This window comes from Rhyacophila brunnea, unplaced genomic scaffold (genome assembly GCF_057557595.1).
Source record: "Rhyacophila brunnea isolate RB1 unplaced genomic scaffold, BYU_Rbru_1.0 scaffold_12, whole genome shotgun sequence".
Taxonomy (NCBI): Eukaryota; Metazoa; Arthropoda; class Insecta; order Trichoptera; family Rhyacophilidae; genus Rhyacophila; species Rhyacophila brunnea.
This window is the reverse complement of record NW_028232774.1, coordinates 38,604,013-38,621,619: the sequence shown is the minus strand read 5'-3', so window position 1 is coordinate 38,621,619 and position 17,607 is coordinate 38,604,013. Positions and strand designations below refer to the sequence as shown.

General features: G+C 36.5%; 2 protein-coding genes across 2 annotated transcripts in view; one reads left to right on the top strand and one right to left on the bottom strand.

Moving 5' to 3' along the window:
- Positions 1–559: 559 nt before the first annotated feature.
- On the top strand, positions 560–6,563 carry LOC147078150 (uncharacterized). Its single transcript, XM_085940053.1, has 6 exons — positions 560–738; positions 1,815–2,026; positions 2,686–2,738; positions 3,742–3,840; positions 3,943–4,049; positions 6,164–6,563. The coding sequence occupies exons 1-6, from the start codon at positions 635–637 to the stop codon at positions 6,561–6,563; spliced, it is 975 nt and encodes a 324-aa protein (XP_085796179.1). The 5' UTR covers positions 560–634.
- A 3,878-nt stretch (positions 6,564–10,441) lies between these two features.
- The window catches only part of LOC147078149 (hemicentin-1-like), a 90,527-nt gene continuing 83,361 nt past the window's right edge, over positions 10,442–17,607 (bottom strand). Inside the window, exons 49-53 of the mRNA XM_085961258.1 lie at positions 15,506–16,102; positions 14,244–14,373; positions 13,962–14,149; positions 13,799–13,880; positions 10,442–12,249 (exon numbers count right to left, since the gene is read on the bottom strand). Coding sequence (XP_085817384.1) covers positions 12,159–12,249; positions 13,799–13,880; positions 13,962–14,149; positions 14,244–14,373; positions 15,506–16,102 — 1,088 coding nt within the window. The 3' untranslated portion in view covers positions 10,442–12,158. The remainder of the gene's footprint in view (positions 12,250–13,798; positions 13,881–13,961; positions 14,150–14,243; positions 14,374–15,505; positions 16,103–17,607) is intronic.

Here is a 17,607-nt window from a genome sequence, read left to right as displayed (position 1 = left end):
GGTGAATGTTGACGCCCTTCTTTGATGAGTACAGAGACACCGACACTATGTCGAAGTACGCCGGTGTGGGCCGCACGACGCGTAACGATCACTACACACTGGTAAACGCATACATTCACCTTGTTTGGGCCATTGTGAAGGGAGCATTACGTATTTATTTTCCTCATTTCTACCTAGAGTAGATATTATCACAAATTTTTAAACGAAAATATTATGTAAAAATGACTGAACTTTTTATAAAACCGATACTATTATGTTGAAAAATCGTAAAAATGTTTTTATTTTTCTTCCATAAAAATTAAGAGAGATATTACAACTAATAATAATAAAAATATGTCCTATAATATAAATCTTTTGTGATACCTACTTAAGTAATAAGATTTTAAAAATGCTTGGACTAATAATATTACTAGGCATATTTATTAAAATTAAAAAACATTAAAAATTTCGTCTACCAGCTATATTTTTGTTTTAGGTAGGTATATAAAATATACTTTTAACCACTTTTAACTAATGACATAACATTGAATGCTTTATTTGCATTGTAAAAAGTTTGATCAATACCTACTACTTTTGATATAAAATCCATTTGGTGCTTTATTGTTAATTAATAAAATTTTTATCTATTACTCGAATGAGTATGTACAGGTCAGACTCATTAAAATCAAATGATAGTATAAACCATGAAAACGAAATTGATGGATTAAAAGCAGAATTTGAAAATGAAAAGAACTACAGGTAAATACTTGTAATATTACTCGAAAGAATTCATTTAGGTCAAAAATGAGTATCTCCTTATGATGTATGATTTTCATAAATTTTATCTTCATATCTACGTAAGAAGTACGTGAGAAATAAGCAATTTTTGTATATTGTCTAGTAGTTGTCAGTGACGGTGTTTATATTTCTCCAGTCGTATCGACTTATTTTGTGTGAAAAAGTATGACGTATATTCCGTAGTAATGTAATATGAGAGTGACCTCGTTATATTACTTGATTCATATTGCATCGCTCATGAACTGTCGAAGGAGTGAGAGAATGAGAAGACATATGAGTCGCTTAATCGCCATCCAATAAAATTAGTTTTGAATGTACGTATGTGCTATATCAATAGGTCTACCAGCCTATCGAGGTGCGAGTTCTAAATTCCGCCGTTTCGTCAAAAAATCAAAATGAATATTGACTTGAGTCACCAAATCCGCTCTATGATAAATAACAGGTTACTAAATCTGCTCTACATAGTCGACCAATCAGACGTTGCGATTCAAACCATGATTTTTAACCATACGTTTAAATCGTTATACAAACGTCGTCACTAGAATTAACATCATCGTAAATGCACAAATGATTCGTGATTTACTCGAAACTCAAAAAAATCTCCAGAGTAGGTTTAGAGACTAAGCTACTCATACGTCTCCCCGCTTTAAACTGAGGCGTAGTTTCTCTTACCATCGTGCAGTAGTCTCTTTGCATAGTAAGAGAATTGTTTGACAATGAGTGGAATGAGTGCCCAAAAGAAGAGCAAACCTTATCATTTTTACGACAAATGCGAAATTGAGTATTTCTTTATGATGGTGAAAGACGACTGTTGTTAAATTTGTAATGCCTCACATTAATGTCCACAGCCAAATATAATAATATTATGTTTGTTCAAGTCAAACAATCACAATGGGAGAGTGTGTGTAGATCACTTTCAGTTTTGATACTGGATAGTTAGTAGATCCCAGCCTACATAGTGTTGGACATACCTGTGGTACAACTATAAGTGATCATTTTTAGGCGAACAAATTAGTAAAAATAATATCGTGTTTTAGGGACAATGCTTTGTGGCGAAATACTGAATTGGAGAAGGCAATCGTGAAACTCCAAGAACATTTGCAGAAAGAAGATTACGATTGGGAACATGACGGTGAACTCCAAACAGAACTAAAAAAAGTTCACGAACTCACCGAGGAAACAAAAAACCTCAGAGATTTGCTGCCAGAACTTAAAGAGAAGATTAAAAATGCTAAAGTGTGCGGGAAAGGTAATATAATATTATAATCAATTAAATAAATCTATTATATTGCGAATGAAGTTGACTTGTAAGTACTTATAATGCCTATACAAATAATTGAAAACATTATTCTTTAGATAAGAGCTTTTGTAAAGAGAAACTTAGGAAATTATAATTTCGTCACTGTTCTGGCAGAAGACACTAATTCGAAAAAATGACATATTGAGTTAGTTATACCAAAATGTTCCTTATTTCAAACTTTACCGTCTGGAAACCTTCTTAATAAATAAACAGTCTTTATTTTAAAGTCATCCTTTTTACGATTACTTAATAAACTCACATGGTAGACCATTTCAAACATTTTAACAACTTCAAAGTCAAATTACTCAAAACTAGTATTCTCCAGTTAGTGTGTTCTGCCAGAACAGAGACGAATTATTTAAAATTATGAATATTATTTACCTAACCTAACCTAACCTAACCGATTGACTAAATATTACAATATGTATTCTATACAATAAAGTCGGTGCAAAAAACTGGTAATTTGTTAGCAATGAAGCACTCATTTATGATTAGCAAATTATTTATCTGGTTAGAATAATGTTTACGACAATTTCTCATTCTTGTAATTGAAAGTATTCTTGTTCAAAAAAATTAAAATGTGTTTGTCCATTCTTAATTATTTACAGATTGCAAAATGAAGCACGACAATCTAAACATAAATTTGGATGCAATGAATGAAGTGAGTTTATCGTTATCTTAAAATGTCTTTTTACATTACTAACGAGTATTAAAACAGAAATAGCAAAAGAATTATTATTGTAATGTCTATTGAATATTTATATTTATGAGTAACCTTGCCACATTTATATGACTTTTCAATATATTCAGGCTTACGATACGTTCCGGTTCGAAGGCATAATCCCGGCGTCCTGGTCAGTTTGTCATTTTGTCCCGATTATTTGGAAAAGAATTGTGAATATACACACAGTCACAAAGTGCAGCCTCGGGAAACGGCAATTAGGGGCCGCATATTCAGGTCCACATATGACGACACATGATTTTGGCTATTTTTAAGCCCTCCCCCATCGTCACTTAACCTTTTACCCCCCTGTCTATTTACAACACATTTTTGACACCGCAATTGTTTTTTGTTTCTAATATTAATAATTATCCTTAAAACCTCATCTGTGCTGGGAGATTTTGGATGGCGGCAAGTATTTTTCACATATTTTTAACATATTGAAAGTTTATCATAAACACTTACCAATCATATACTAAATGTCTCATTATTGGACCAGTAATCCTCCGAATTTTAAATTATTCAAAACAAATGCCTGAGACTGCCATTCTGTCTTCAAAGACAGGCGAATAAGTTCGCGTTTTTTGTATGGCCGGCACGGTACGCCCGGCCATATCCGCGTACATGTTCGCTTTGACACAGAACCGGTTAAATCCATGATCCCCAATTTTGTGTTTTCAGATCCTTTTATATTTTTTTTTTACTTTATGACGTCACATTTTCTTTGACACCCCCTCCCCCTTTCGTCACAAATCATCACATTATATCAGACCCTCCACCCCCCTCCTTGAGTGTGATGATGAACACGAAAACCTGATTTTAACAATGACATAATAAATTGGTTGTACTGTTATTTCTTTTAACTATCATTTCTTTTCAATAATAAAAAAACATTAAAGAAAATTAATATTATACTTTTTAATGTTACTATTTTTTTTTTCAGAACGAACTCATGAAAACTGCGAAGCGCTTAGAACGAATGCGAACCGACCTAAAGAGCGCTTTGGTTAGCAAAGAGTGGAGTCTTGATACTGAATCCAAGGTAGAAAATAATGTTAATAAAACATTACGCAATTATTTATTAACGCACATTAAATTGAGTGAGATAATATACTCAAACTACGCATTTGTTGTATGTTTATAGGGTTACCAGCGAGTTTTGGACCAAAAAACTCATTTGCAGAATGCTCTGTATCATACTAATGCAGCGCCGACTGTGCGGAAACAATCATCGGCGATAGATCGTTGGCAGTAAGTATGTAATGGTTTTGATTCTAGATTTACATAGATTATTATTTTCGTTAGCAATGGGATTTCTTCTAATACCCAGTTGTCATAATGATATTTTTATCATCATCTTTATGCTCATTTATGAAATAATATTTGAGCCCCAATTGTATTGACTTGTAACTGAGGCTATTAATTTCGAAGTTGCTTACCTCCATAATTCAACATTTTGTAATAATCGCAAAAAACAGTAATTTAAGTATATTTCGGGGCTGCAAATAAAGTAATGTTCTTTTTGCAAACATATTAGTAAGTATCTCCAAAAGTCATTAAAATTAATAACAGACCATGTTTAAAGATGGTTAAGAAATATAAAAAATGGCAAAATGTTGAACACAACTGACTTTGCCATTGACCAACGGTTTTACACTATTTTACTAAGGAGCGGAGCTAGATTTGTTAGTTTATGATTATAATATATGAGGCTTCTATTTGCAAACACGGCTCATTCCAATACTGTTGAAAAGTTAACATTGAATGACATTTTGTAAAGAAAAATACACTTAAAAATGAATTTTTAGATAGTAGCTTCAAATCTGGCTTTATAACATACAAAATGTCAAATCAAAATAATGCGAAACTTTCAAATATGGCTTATTCCACGATCATTTAGTTTAAAAGACAGCTCGTTTCCCGTTAGCCAATAGGAGTTCTGATTTTGGGTCATATGACTAACATTTTAATGGTATTTCATTGGTTGCATACTTGCATAGGCGGTTAATTCAAATTGTTAAGTTACAGAAATGGCTCAATCCAACTTTCACTTTCAAACCCGGCTTAATACAAACTATGTAAATAGATTCTTTATTACTATTGAATTGAATAAGTTTCCCTTTATTTTCTATTTTAAATGTACTACACTACAAATAGACTGAGAAATCAAATAAATTAGTCTTTTATTCGTCTGTAAAACAGTTTATTGCATTTTGCCGCAAATTATGTTTTTGGGAATGAGCCATGTTTGCAAATTGTAGCCTCATATACAAGCCCCTTGTATTACACCGCGTAAGGCACTGGCCTTTCATCCGGGGGCTCCAGGTTTGATGCTGATATGGTCACAATATATTTACATAATCCAACATGTGAATTCCTCAAGATTGTAATTGAGCTTCTTGTTCTGTTGTGGTGTTAATTAATAAATCAAAACAAATGGAGGTGATTGAATATAAAAACAATAGCCTCAATTATTATGATAAAGATGGACTACATGTTTTTTTTTTTTAATTTTTTAACAGGAATGGAGGTATAACCAAACCAAACCGTACTATTGATGTCAAAAAAGGCCCCATCAAGCAAACGGTGGCCTGTGAAAAGTTACCACTGCAGTCAAAGTCAGCAACGACCGTTAAATCCACAGATGCTAAAAAATCTAAATAACTTTTTAAAAAGAGATATTATTCACTCAAAACATTCTAGAATAAAAAAATTATATTGTAGGTATCTTGCACATTTTCACGATATATTGAAGTAATCATAAAAGTGGCAATACGAAATATCTATGAATTTAAAAATAGACAGAATAATGAAAAAATTCACACTTACAAACACTTAATATTATACACTCCCTTGTTCCGGTGGTTATTTTTCATAGATATCATATTATTAAATACCACATACATGCCTGCCTACTCATCTAGAAGTACTACACCTTATCAGAAAGTAACGCTGGCAAATACCAGGCCCAACTATAGTCAGGCTGCGGCACTCAATTAAGTTACAATAGTAGTGCTCATTATTGATTATCTTCAAATGCAATGGGGTAATAATTGAAGATTTTTTATTGCATATTTCGTTCAAATTGCGCTGTCCTTAGAATAACTTGCTTTTTTTCTTAATTGATGATATTGTCAGAGTACAAGAACACTACAAATACAACAATAAAAAACTAATTAAAATTTAAATACCAACGCTTGTAACATCATGCTGACGTCATGATGTAGATACCACGTTATCACCGGCCTTCTGCGCGCTCTGAAGCGGAGATGGCAGGCCGTGATAACGTCAAGGTCAAAGCGGGGGTGGGGGACAGAAACGCACGGGGTATTTGGTCAAGGCTGGTTTATTTCATCGTATTGCAGGGTAGTCGTTACAGATACGATACAGGTTATTGTCGTCGTTGGCGGTCGGTTGGTAATTGGCGGGCTGCAACGTGGTGTCGCGGCTGGGCTGCTGATTGATTGCTTGGCATCCGAGGCGAGTCAGTGCTTGCGGCGTGGCGATCTGCCGATGTCAGATGTGGTCTTTTTGGCGGGCTGTCCGGAATGCTGGCTTGGCTTCGCGTCCGAGGCGAGCGAAGGCGAGAAGAGATTTTGCCGATGTCAGATGCTGTTGGTTCAGCGGTTGATGTCAGAGACATGCTGGCTGGTCGACGTATCAGGCAAGAGAGAGCTTTCGCGCCCATCCAGATCCAACTGCCAGATTCGCGGCGTCCTGTTTTATCCGTCGGTCGGGAAGCTCCCTGTTTTACCGACGGATTGACTAGTGGCGGCGCGAGCGGCCGTTTTTGATAGACCGCGTCTGTTTTGGCGGGAATTTGACGAATTTGAATTTCAAGGAGACGGGTTCCGCTCGGCCGAGGGTTGCGATCACCGCGAAGAGTGGACGTAGGCTGTGGTATTTTGGGAAATATGATGGTTCGGTCCGCCCTTTGAGGTAGTCTCCTGTGGGAGATTTCCATCTGGTATCAAACGACCTCTCCGGGAAACGACCGAACCGTCGTCTTTTCCATCAGCCTACCGTCGCTTGTCCTTGAGGGCCGGTTCACCTCTGTGCAGCTTTGACGCGTCCGATGGTCTTGGCGTGCTTGAGGCTCTTTCGTGTCAAAACTGCTGAGGTTTCCACTTCCACATGGTGGTTCCCTCGAATCGACCAGCTCATCGCATCCTTGGGCCGTCGAAGAGTGAGGTGGGACCTGTTGCGCCTGCTAGTCGCCGCCATTGTGTGACTAGAGACCAGGGCACCAATCTCAGCTTCCTCGTGAGGTTTTCGCGGAGGTGTCAGACATGTCAGTCAGGGACACTCCGTGATAGCGCCGGTTCCAAGAATAGACGTCTGGTGATGGGGTCTGGTGTTGGAAGTGGGACCTTGAGTTCTTGAGCGTCGTCTTCTCGCACGTCCAAGGCGTCGAAGCGGTTTGGCCATAGGTGTCGTAGTTTTAAGGCGGGCGTGACATCCTCTCTGGCGTCGGATGTTTGTCTTGTTGGTCGATTAATGCTGGGGGTCTTGCTGCGTCCCTGGAATCTTGGCTTCCGCTTCAGTCTTCTTGGTCCCTCAGGTTGCAGATCCGATGTAGCCTTGGGCCGTCGGCGATTGAGGCGGTGTCTGATGTATCTGCTGGTCACCGCCGGTTGGGCAACCAGAGACCAGGCGACCAACCTCGGTCTGCCGTAAGGTATATCATGAAGGTGCCGGGCGTCGCGCCGGGGCACTCCGTGATAACGCCGGTGCCAAATGGTAAGCGGCTGGTTATGGGGTTTGGTACTGAAGCTTGACCTTGGGTCTTTGCGAGGAGTGTCGTCTTCCAGTGCGTTAAGACTCGCTAGGCTTGATAAGGCTAGTGGTTATGCTAGGCGAGACATCCGCGCTGGTGGCAGATGTTTCGCCTGGGTTTTGAGGTACGAGCGCCGTTGGCTGGCACCTCGCTGTGCTGGGTGACGTCGGTCACGAAGAGCGTCGGCGTCGGTAGCCGGGGCATCTCCGTGTAGCGTCGCGACGCCGTTGGCCATGACATCTTACGTATTCCTCCGTGGGCCAGGGTCGACGGATGATACCGCTGGTCGGAGGAACATAACGATGCTGCTGTCACGTCTTGCGATGGAGCCGATGTCCATGCTGATTTGCTATCCAGGCTGTTGCTTCTGTCAGGCGCCACTGGTGTGCTGAATTCCAGGTTTCGGGACCACGCGGTTTTTTGCGCGGCCCCCCAGCAGTGTCTGGCTATGCTTTCCACATCGAATGAACTTGCGGGAGTGTGTCATTTCCGCTGCGAGGAACGTATCGCCGCGTGTCTCAATGTTGCGATTGCACGCGCGAAACAAGGTCAATTTGACATTGTAAATACCGGCCGTGTGTTTCTCCCCCGGTAGAGTGAGTACTCGCAAATGTCACTGCTTGAGGAAGTTCACAGTTGTACTCACTCTGCTGGCGTATCTCAGGGTCGATGCTGGCTCCGGTGGACACAATCCTGCCCACAAGCCCCACGTTGACGGCGATCAACTTATCACCGGCCTTCTGCGCGCTCTGAAGCGGAGATGGCAGGCCGTGATAACGTCAAGGTCAAAGCGGGGGTGGGGGACAGAAACGCACGGGGTATTTGGTCAAGGCTGGTTTATTTCATCGTATTGCAGGGTAGTCGTTACAGATACGATACAGGTTATTGTCGTCGTTGGCGGTCGGTTGGTAATTGGCGGGCTGCAACGTGGTGTCGCGGCTGGGCTGCTGATTGATTGCTTGGCATCCGAGGCGAGTCAGTGCTTGCGGCGTGGCGATCTGCCGATGTCAGATGTGGTCTTTTTGGCGGGCTGTCCGGAATGCTGGCTTGGCTTCGCGTCCGAGGCGAGCGAAGGCGAGAAGAGATTTTGCCGATGTCAGATGCTGTTGGTTCAGCGGTTGATGTCAGAGACATGCTGGCTGGTCGACGTATCAGGCAAGAGAGAGCTTTCGCGCCCATCCAGATCCAACTGCCAGATTCGCGGCGTCCTGTTTTATCCGTCGGTCGGGAAGCTCCCTGTTTTACCGACGGATTGACTAGTGGCGGCGCGAGCGGCCGTTTTTGATAGACCGCGTCTGTTTTGGCGGGAATTTGACGAATTTGAATTTCAAGGAGACGGGTTCCGCTCGGCCGAGGGTTGCGATCACCGCGAAGAGTGGACGTAGGCTGTGGTATTTTGGGAAATATGATGGTTCGGTCCGCCCTTTGAGGTAGTCTCCTGTGGGAGATTTCCATCTGGTATCAACGTGTTACTGTACTAAATTCTTATTGGTCATTGTGAGAGGGAAATGTCAAAGCGGGACAGCATATCGTCACTGTTCTGGCAGAAGACACTAATTCGAAAAAATGACATATTGAGTTAGTTATACCAAAATGTTCCTTATTTCAAACTTTACCGTCTGGAAACCTTCTTAATAAATAAACAGTCTTTATTATAAGGTCATCCTTTTTATGAATACTTAATAAACTCACATGATAGACCATTTCAAACATTTTAACAACTTCAAAGTCAAATTACTCAAAACTAGTATTCTCCAGTTAGTGTGTTCTGCCGGAACAGAGACGATATTTATTCCAGTTAACTGTTGTCCTAGACTGGATCGAGTATAGTTTACATTATCAGCAGTTCTTAAGTCCTTAATAGAATTATTTCACCACTAAATGGAATGTAGGTATGTATTGTGACATAATATTTTAGTATTACAAGCTTTTATGATAATTGTGTACATCATAATATTGCCAATAATGTAGAACTAAAAATGTCTCAGCTTTCGTAGCTGTAGACAAAAATTATGCAATTTGAAAAATAACCAAATAAGCCTTAAAAATGTGTCAATAAAAAAACAGTATTAATTAAAATTATACAACACGAGTAATGTATTAACACTAAGTTATAATTTATATTAGAATAAAATAATTACAATATTAACATTTATTGTTTGTAAAATTAGTACAACCAAATAAATAAGTAGATTAAAATACATTCTTTTATTTCCGTGCTTTACAATTATATTGATAATGTTACATGGCGAAAAAAACCCAATGCTTATTGGCCTAATAAGTATTGTTGATATATATCATGAACGTGCACTAATAAAATGCCTCACTCCAGAGAGAAAAATGAATGTGGGAAGACCACAACATCGGTGGCTTGATGCTATACAATGAGATTTGCGAGCACTTGGAAGGAGAAGGAGACCAAAGGATTTGGCAGAGTGGAGGAATCTGCATAAGACGGCCGAGGCTTGATGGCCTAAGAGGTTTCTTAACAGATTTTTTTACAAACTATTTGAAATATATATTAATATGTTGAAAAAAAACAATGTGTGAATTTGCCATACGGATGATTAAACCCACAATCAATGGCTTCAGAAGATTTTCTCACTTATAAACTGTGTCCACTTCTATATGATATCATTAACAACTCAGTCCAATGCTGATTGAAGGCCTCACCGAGCTCCATTAAATTTGCTCGGTTCCTAGTTAGCCTCTACGATGTACATCCGCCAAACTTAGTGGATTCATCGATCCAGAGTTTTTTTTATGATCGTTTAGTACTCATAGCGAACCACTAAATGACTGCATTTGCTCAGTGGCTGACCTAAATATTATCCTATTGCAACTAGTCCAAAGTCAAAAGAATATAGCATTTTATTATTTACATTTATTTATTGTATTTTAGCTAATAGTAGTAGATAACTACAGTTGACTCATGATTTACCAGGGCCCTGTTGACCATGCAGTGGTTGTTAAAAAGAGACTTTTTATGTAAGCTTCGTTAACTCCAAAGATATTAAAGAGAACATATAAGGATGAAGCCTAAATATATGAAAGTTACAGCAAAAAGAACTGGGAATACTGTACTAATTTTCATACAAACTCTTATATGAACTCAAATATGAAGAGTGCATTAATATTTTTTGTATATGTTATGCCGAATGTGCGAAATTGACTATTACATGAAATGGGAAAAATTTTGGCTAATTCATGTAATAAATAGTCAAGCCTGTTGCCTTATTCATGAATTAAAAAGTAAATTTAATACGGATGGTTTTATTAGTTATAATTGGACATAATATAATATTATTATTATTAGGTTAGGTTAGGTTTTGTAATTCTGAATTAAATTATTCAACTGAATGTCCATTTTGAGGTTAGCTAACAAGTGTCAACAAACTATCACAAACATACAATCGACCATTGCACGATTGATACCCAAGCACGAATCAAATCGCGAAAATACCTTTCAATAAAATTCTTCCGTTATCATATTATAGTTCTAGATTTTTTTTGCGCATAGTAAATGGATATGAACGTCATTGTACCTAGTTATTGATTGGTATATTTTTATATTATAATCAATGACATTTGACACATTTGGTTAGTTTGATTAATTGCAAAAAACACCTTCTTTTTCGTCTTTCGACCATGTCCGATCCTAATAGGATCATATGGGCCTCCACAGAATAGAGATTTGTATTGACAGATTTTGTTTTTTACGAGAAATGGATGTCAGGCACTTGCTCAACCTATTAGGTCCATACCCTGACACACACAAATTGAAAAACAATATGTGTACTTGCCAGACCCAGGATTCGAACCTGGGACCCACAGCATTATAGTCGAACGCTTAAGCCCCGCGGAGCCATCGGAGCGCAATCATTTATTTTGACCATAGATAATATACGTACATTTTGACCAATGCATGAGCATTTGACACATTTAGTTTAGTTGCAAAAAATACCACCGTAGCGCTACTATCTAATTTGTCCAATGCATGAACTAGGCAGAAAAATTACTGCCGAATGCACGCACTCGCCAGATATTTTGCCTAAATCATGAAAAATGCAAGCCCGTTGCCTTATTTGCCCATTTCATGTAATAGTCAATTTCGCACATTCGGCGTAACATATACAGCATATAATTATACAGTATACAATTATTCACTCATCAACTGGAACTTGTTGTAGTGATTTTTTACAGGGAAACCACAGATTCACGATATATGATGGGAAAAATACATTTAAATTAATAAATATATCTTGTGTTTATTTCAGACTTACTGAGAAGTGCTAAGTGTTCCACGATTATTAATATTATAGTTTTACGGAGATTCATTTCCTATTAGCGTGATTGATGCGTGTAATAAATGTTAAAACACATGCTGTGAAATCGAACAAAAGTAATATCTCAAATATGTAGTTTCAAAGAATGGTTGTCCGGGAGATAAATTTCTCCATCTATCCCAGTATATCAAGAGTCAACTGTATTTATTATAAAATATTATCATGGAAGACATTTTTTATTTATATTACGATTTAATTTATAATTACGTACTTAAATTGATAATTCTACTTTTATGCTTATTCCAATATATAAAGATAAATTATGTATTTGTTGAAGAACAGCAACTTTCTACCAGTATCGTCAGATGTGTGGCTGTTAATAATAATTCTGAAAAAAAAACAAAAAAATTTTAATATCTCCAATTTACATTTTCCATTTATTTACGTTTCTTTTGGGTTCCATCAGGGTTTCACTGTAGTTTAATTATAGATAATTGGCTTGTGAGTCTCTGATAATTATCTTAGAAATCGAAGGCATCCGTTGTTTGTTCTCCCAAGGTGCAGAACTAACCTGCCATGGGTAATGCCAACTGGGAGGGCAATAATTATTTGGTTGAATTGATATATTCCTATTTATAGGTGGGCACTGTTTAATAAATTCTTTAAATATGGTCTGCTTAGCTCATTCGGTGTACTTCCTTGTACCTACCAATTTATATATTTTTTTATTTACACTGCTCTACTTTTAATGCTGATCTATTTCTTTTTTTATATAATACTGTTTTATTAATATTTCTTTGCTTCTAAATGTCATGTTGTAAACAACTTGAATTAATAAATTGTAATGTTCACTACAGTAAAGCGGGGTGAATAGGAATGACGTGGTGAATAGGAACAGTTCCCGGTAAAAAGATTCAGAGTGGTGCAATTGCCGAAATGCTATCGTTTGCATTTCAATATGTATGTTATTTGACAGATAATTTATTTTTCTGCCTTTTGGAAAATCTGATAGGACAGGAAACTTGACCATTTGTTATTCAACAGACGTGAAAAAGTTTGTTGCGATTCACATATCTGATAAAACTTTGTCAAACGTGTCTAAGACACTCGAGGGTATACTGACAGAAAGCATTAAGTCATTAAAACAAGTTCTGAGATAATCGCAAAAAGGACTTTAATTTTTTTTTTTCAAAGCATTCTCCCACGTAGATTTTTTTATGATTTAAAAACTTTTTTTCTACATTATAAAGACTAACCTTTATGGCAAACACAATACACGACATGTTACAAGTCCTGTATTTTGTATACGCAGAACGCATTAGGTCATTATCATGCTTTCTATCAGAATAAAAAAATAACAATATGATTTAATAATGTTTCTATTTTCTCACCATTATATCCTATGCCTTTGTGCGTTTTACCAGGACGTAGAGCGTAAAATTGTATACATTTTGGCATTTAAAACAGAAAAACAGCAAAAACTGAGTTAATGCATTCTGTCAGTATACCCTCGCTATGTCCATGAATGAACTCAATTAAATAGGTAGGTACCTAATTTTGTTCCAGCTAATCCACTCATTAAACAAATAATACAGTTTCTGTATTCTAAATAAATATTTCTTTATTTAATCATATGTTATAATAAAATTTGCGGTTTTTACCTCCCCGTTCCTATCGACCCCGTTTCGCTGGTGAATAGGAATGGACCACCATTTTGGGAAAATATCGATGGCGAGTGAATATTTAGCGTTACCATTTATCAAACCATACTGATGAATTGCTGACACAACTTTTGGCAAGCAAATTTAGCTTTTCAGTCATACAGCATAGGGTTTAAATTAAATATGAAATCTGAAAACGTTCCTATACACCCTGTTTACAGTATATGAAAAAAATAAAAATTGGATTATGTTAGGAAGATTGTGAATACCACCTACCTATTGACGTGTTTTAATGATGGTACAGTCCCAGTATGGAGTAGTCCTTTTGTGTTCTCTGTGGTCACATTAAATGATTCTCCTAAAAATATAATAAGTTAAAAAAAAATAATACCCAGAGACAATAATACAACAGAAGCTTTTCAAAAAAAAAAAAACTAACCGCGGCCTTGACTTTCCAATACATATTTTGTATGATTCAGTTTGCCGCCAAAGTATAGAGGCAAAATGGGCCCTGGCATTTTAGTGTCTCTTTCAGAAGTGGAGAAGGTGATGTATATAATTCTCTGAAACAAAGCAGCGCCTTCGCTACACATGGCGTATTCTTCATCACATCTTTGTTCACACGATCTGAAAAATATCAAGATCAATAATTATTATTATTACTAAAATCATCAAATTATAAAAAATGACAATATTTCATGTATGGATTGATAAAACTTACCCGTTCTTTAGATTTCTCTTGTATAGACTGGGGCACGGAGTAGGAATACACATGTAAGAGCCTCGGGTATTTATGCAAATATTTGTTATACCATCGCACGTGTTCTTACGTGACATACATTCATCTTCATCTGAAAACAAAATGCAATAAAGATAAATCACCATTTTTTTCCTCGAAAATCAATTATATGGACTTCTATAGACAAGAAGTATTAGGATCGAAATAAAATAGTACAGAGATGCTATCAATTTTTATATTTGAAACGGATATTTTCTGATAATTATTATAGCATTTGTATATATAACATATTATATATATGTTAGACATTTCAATATTTTCTTTTTAACATATAATATATGCTCTAAGTTAAATTTCCATAGGTTTGGCGTGTTCGTGGTTTTTCATTTTGATATTTCGCATAAGGCATCAGGGTCATTCGTCAGTCGGCCCATTCATACAAGGTGATGTGAAGCCAATGAAGAGTCCGCTTTTTGATATGATACGGATTGCATCCAACGGGGTCTTATATTGCTATTCTGGAGCTAAATTCAGAACAGTTAAAACTGAGTGTTCTTGATTTTTGGGTGTAAGAGATCTCCATTAGCGACTGTGACAAAATTTCAATGATAATTAGATATAATATATATTGTTGAACAAGAACTTCTTGTCCACGTGATAAAATTGTGAACTAAAAAGCCCCTCCTGTGCAGTTAATCGCACTTCCATTTTTAAGCGAGGAACGCTCCCAAGTTCATCATTCCATTTCACGCTTCCGTGGCGTACGGATCTATCAATTTACGTAATTTGATGCTTTTTATAGTAAAATTATGTCGAAAACGATCAAGAGTGATGTTATAATTATTATTATTAAACTTTTGGTTTATTGCGAAGAAGAAAAGGAGTCGTATCTAAAAAGAGAGCCGATACATTAATTTAAACACGCGTTGCCGCCACGACTGGTACGTCACTGAGAAGTCTTCTATATGCAACTACAGCAACTTCCTGTTATCGACGAGATCTTGTTGTCGGACAGTACCTACTGTACTTAATTATTGATAATATATTTTTGGATTATAACCAAGCGCAAAATAGGTAATCTAAATACTAAAATCTTGCGTGGCTTATTAAATAGGCTTTTCAGATGTGTAAAGAAAACATTGCATAAAATAATGATTTAAAAGGTACTTATTTGAATAGCATGAGAAGCCAATTGATCACTCTATATTGAAAAGTTTTCACACAAAGAACATTTTCTTTCTTACCAATGCACGTTCCTGATTCTAAATTAAAGCCACTCGGACAGTTATCTTCAAATGGTAAAATGGCTTCCTCAAGATTTTCATAAGAGCTACTTTGATCTTCGGTAGTAGTGTCAATATTTTCCAAATACTCTTTCCTGTAATTATGTAATTCTCTTGGTCTTTCATTGTGATCTGCATCTCTCCTCTGATCGGTTTCCGAAATGATGTTTACCGGTGAGTATTCTGGTTGTGTTTTATCATCAGGGTTACCGTCCCAATCACGAGTCTGTTTAGAGATGCGTTGCTTATTTTTGCTTTCATTATAGCCTCCGTGTTCATCATCGTCAACCGGTGAGAGAAAGTTACGGTTTCTGTCAGACACTCCATAGTCAAAATCATTTTCCACGTCATATTTATGCGGTCTCCGTATTCTTTTAATCCTTCTGGACTCTTCGTCGTTTCTTTTTGGCGATATTCTTGTGATTAACACATTTTCAGTATCTTCAACTGGAGTGACTGGTCTTCTGGAAGGAACATATTTTGTATACGGAACCGAAGCGGGCTGCGGTGAGGGCTTTAATTTCTTATAATATCTTCTAGGATCGATCATTGCTAAATCTGTGAAAATATATGAACACTTTGTCAATAAAACTATACATAGGTAATTCTCAATTTGCAATAATTCGAAATATTTCACCAATAATTATTGTCGTTATACAAAATTGATAACAACTATAATTCTAAATTTGTAATTTGAATTTTTCTAAGATCCTGTTCTCAATGGTAACCGAACAAAACAGAACATGACAAAACAGAACAGTGACAAAACAGAACAGCCAGGGGAATAATGAAACATTAATTTTTGTGGAATCTATTTAGGTTAGGTTAGGTTATGTTAGCTTAGGTTAGGTTAGATTAGGGTAGGATAGGTTAGCTTAGGTTAGGTTAGGTCATTATTTCGTTGTACCTAGTCACCCAATCAATTTGAACATATTATATTGATTAAGATGAGATATGCTAAGCTTGCCGGCAAAGTGCCGTTTATTTGAGGCTTTCTAGCGGTTAGGAATGCAGAAATTAAGGTATATAATTTGATTTATTATGGCGTATTGAAAATCTGTGCTATTAAAAATCTATCAACATAATAGAGGTGGGACAATTTCAATATAAAATTTATATTTTTCCTGAAAGGTCATAGTTATACTTATCGCTGTTGTTCTGTTTTGTCACTGTTCTCTTTTTTTATGTTCTGTTTTGTCATGGAACCGTGAAACCATAAAACAAAACATTATTGTCGAAGATTTTAAAAATATTTTTTCCCTGATTAAATTATTAGGAAAAGAGTAAATACCTAAATTATGTCTTTGTTACATTGGCAAATTGATATTTATTAATCATGGAACAGTGTTAGAAATCAAATAATAGAAAAATAAAATATTAGTAAATGATTGAATAGATCAGGGTTGGTGAACCTTTTTACGTTCGCATGCTAAAATTTCCCAAATATTATTTTCCGACTGTTTGACGTGCCGAGCAGTTTTTCATGGAGAAAAAAATAGTTTTTTAGGAATCCTATTAAAAATGATGATGTTCTAGATGTCACTAACAGAAAATGGCATACCTACATAATATAGCTTTATTACTTTTTTTAATTACGCCATATATTTCGGTCCACCAATTTTGAAGCTGTCTGCCAGAATGACTACTCTAAACTACACAAAGTTTTTGTTTCTTATTTGGTACAGCTATGTTTTTTTGTTATTGTATTACCTACGCACTGTTCTACGCACAAATTGAAACCAGAATTGCTCCGATTTGACGAGGCATTCTTTCACTATAGTAGTGTCAAGCATTGTAAATGAGGTTCGCGGCGCGGTTTCTGCCACCGCACGATAATATTATATGTGAGTCATAAAACCTAAGGACCAAACTATGCAATTACATTAAACGTAATGCTTATTCTTGAAGAGTATTTACCTGCTATTTTTCATAAAATGCGATCTGTCATTTATTATTATTATAGGTATATTTTTTCTCTTCAAAATAAAACATTTGCATGCTATAGGTTCGCCACCACTGGAATAGATTGATCTAATTTATTTTGAAATAATTTGATAATGTCA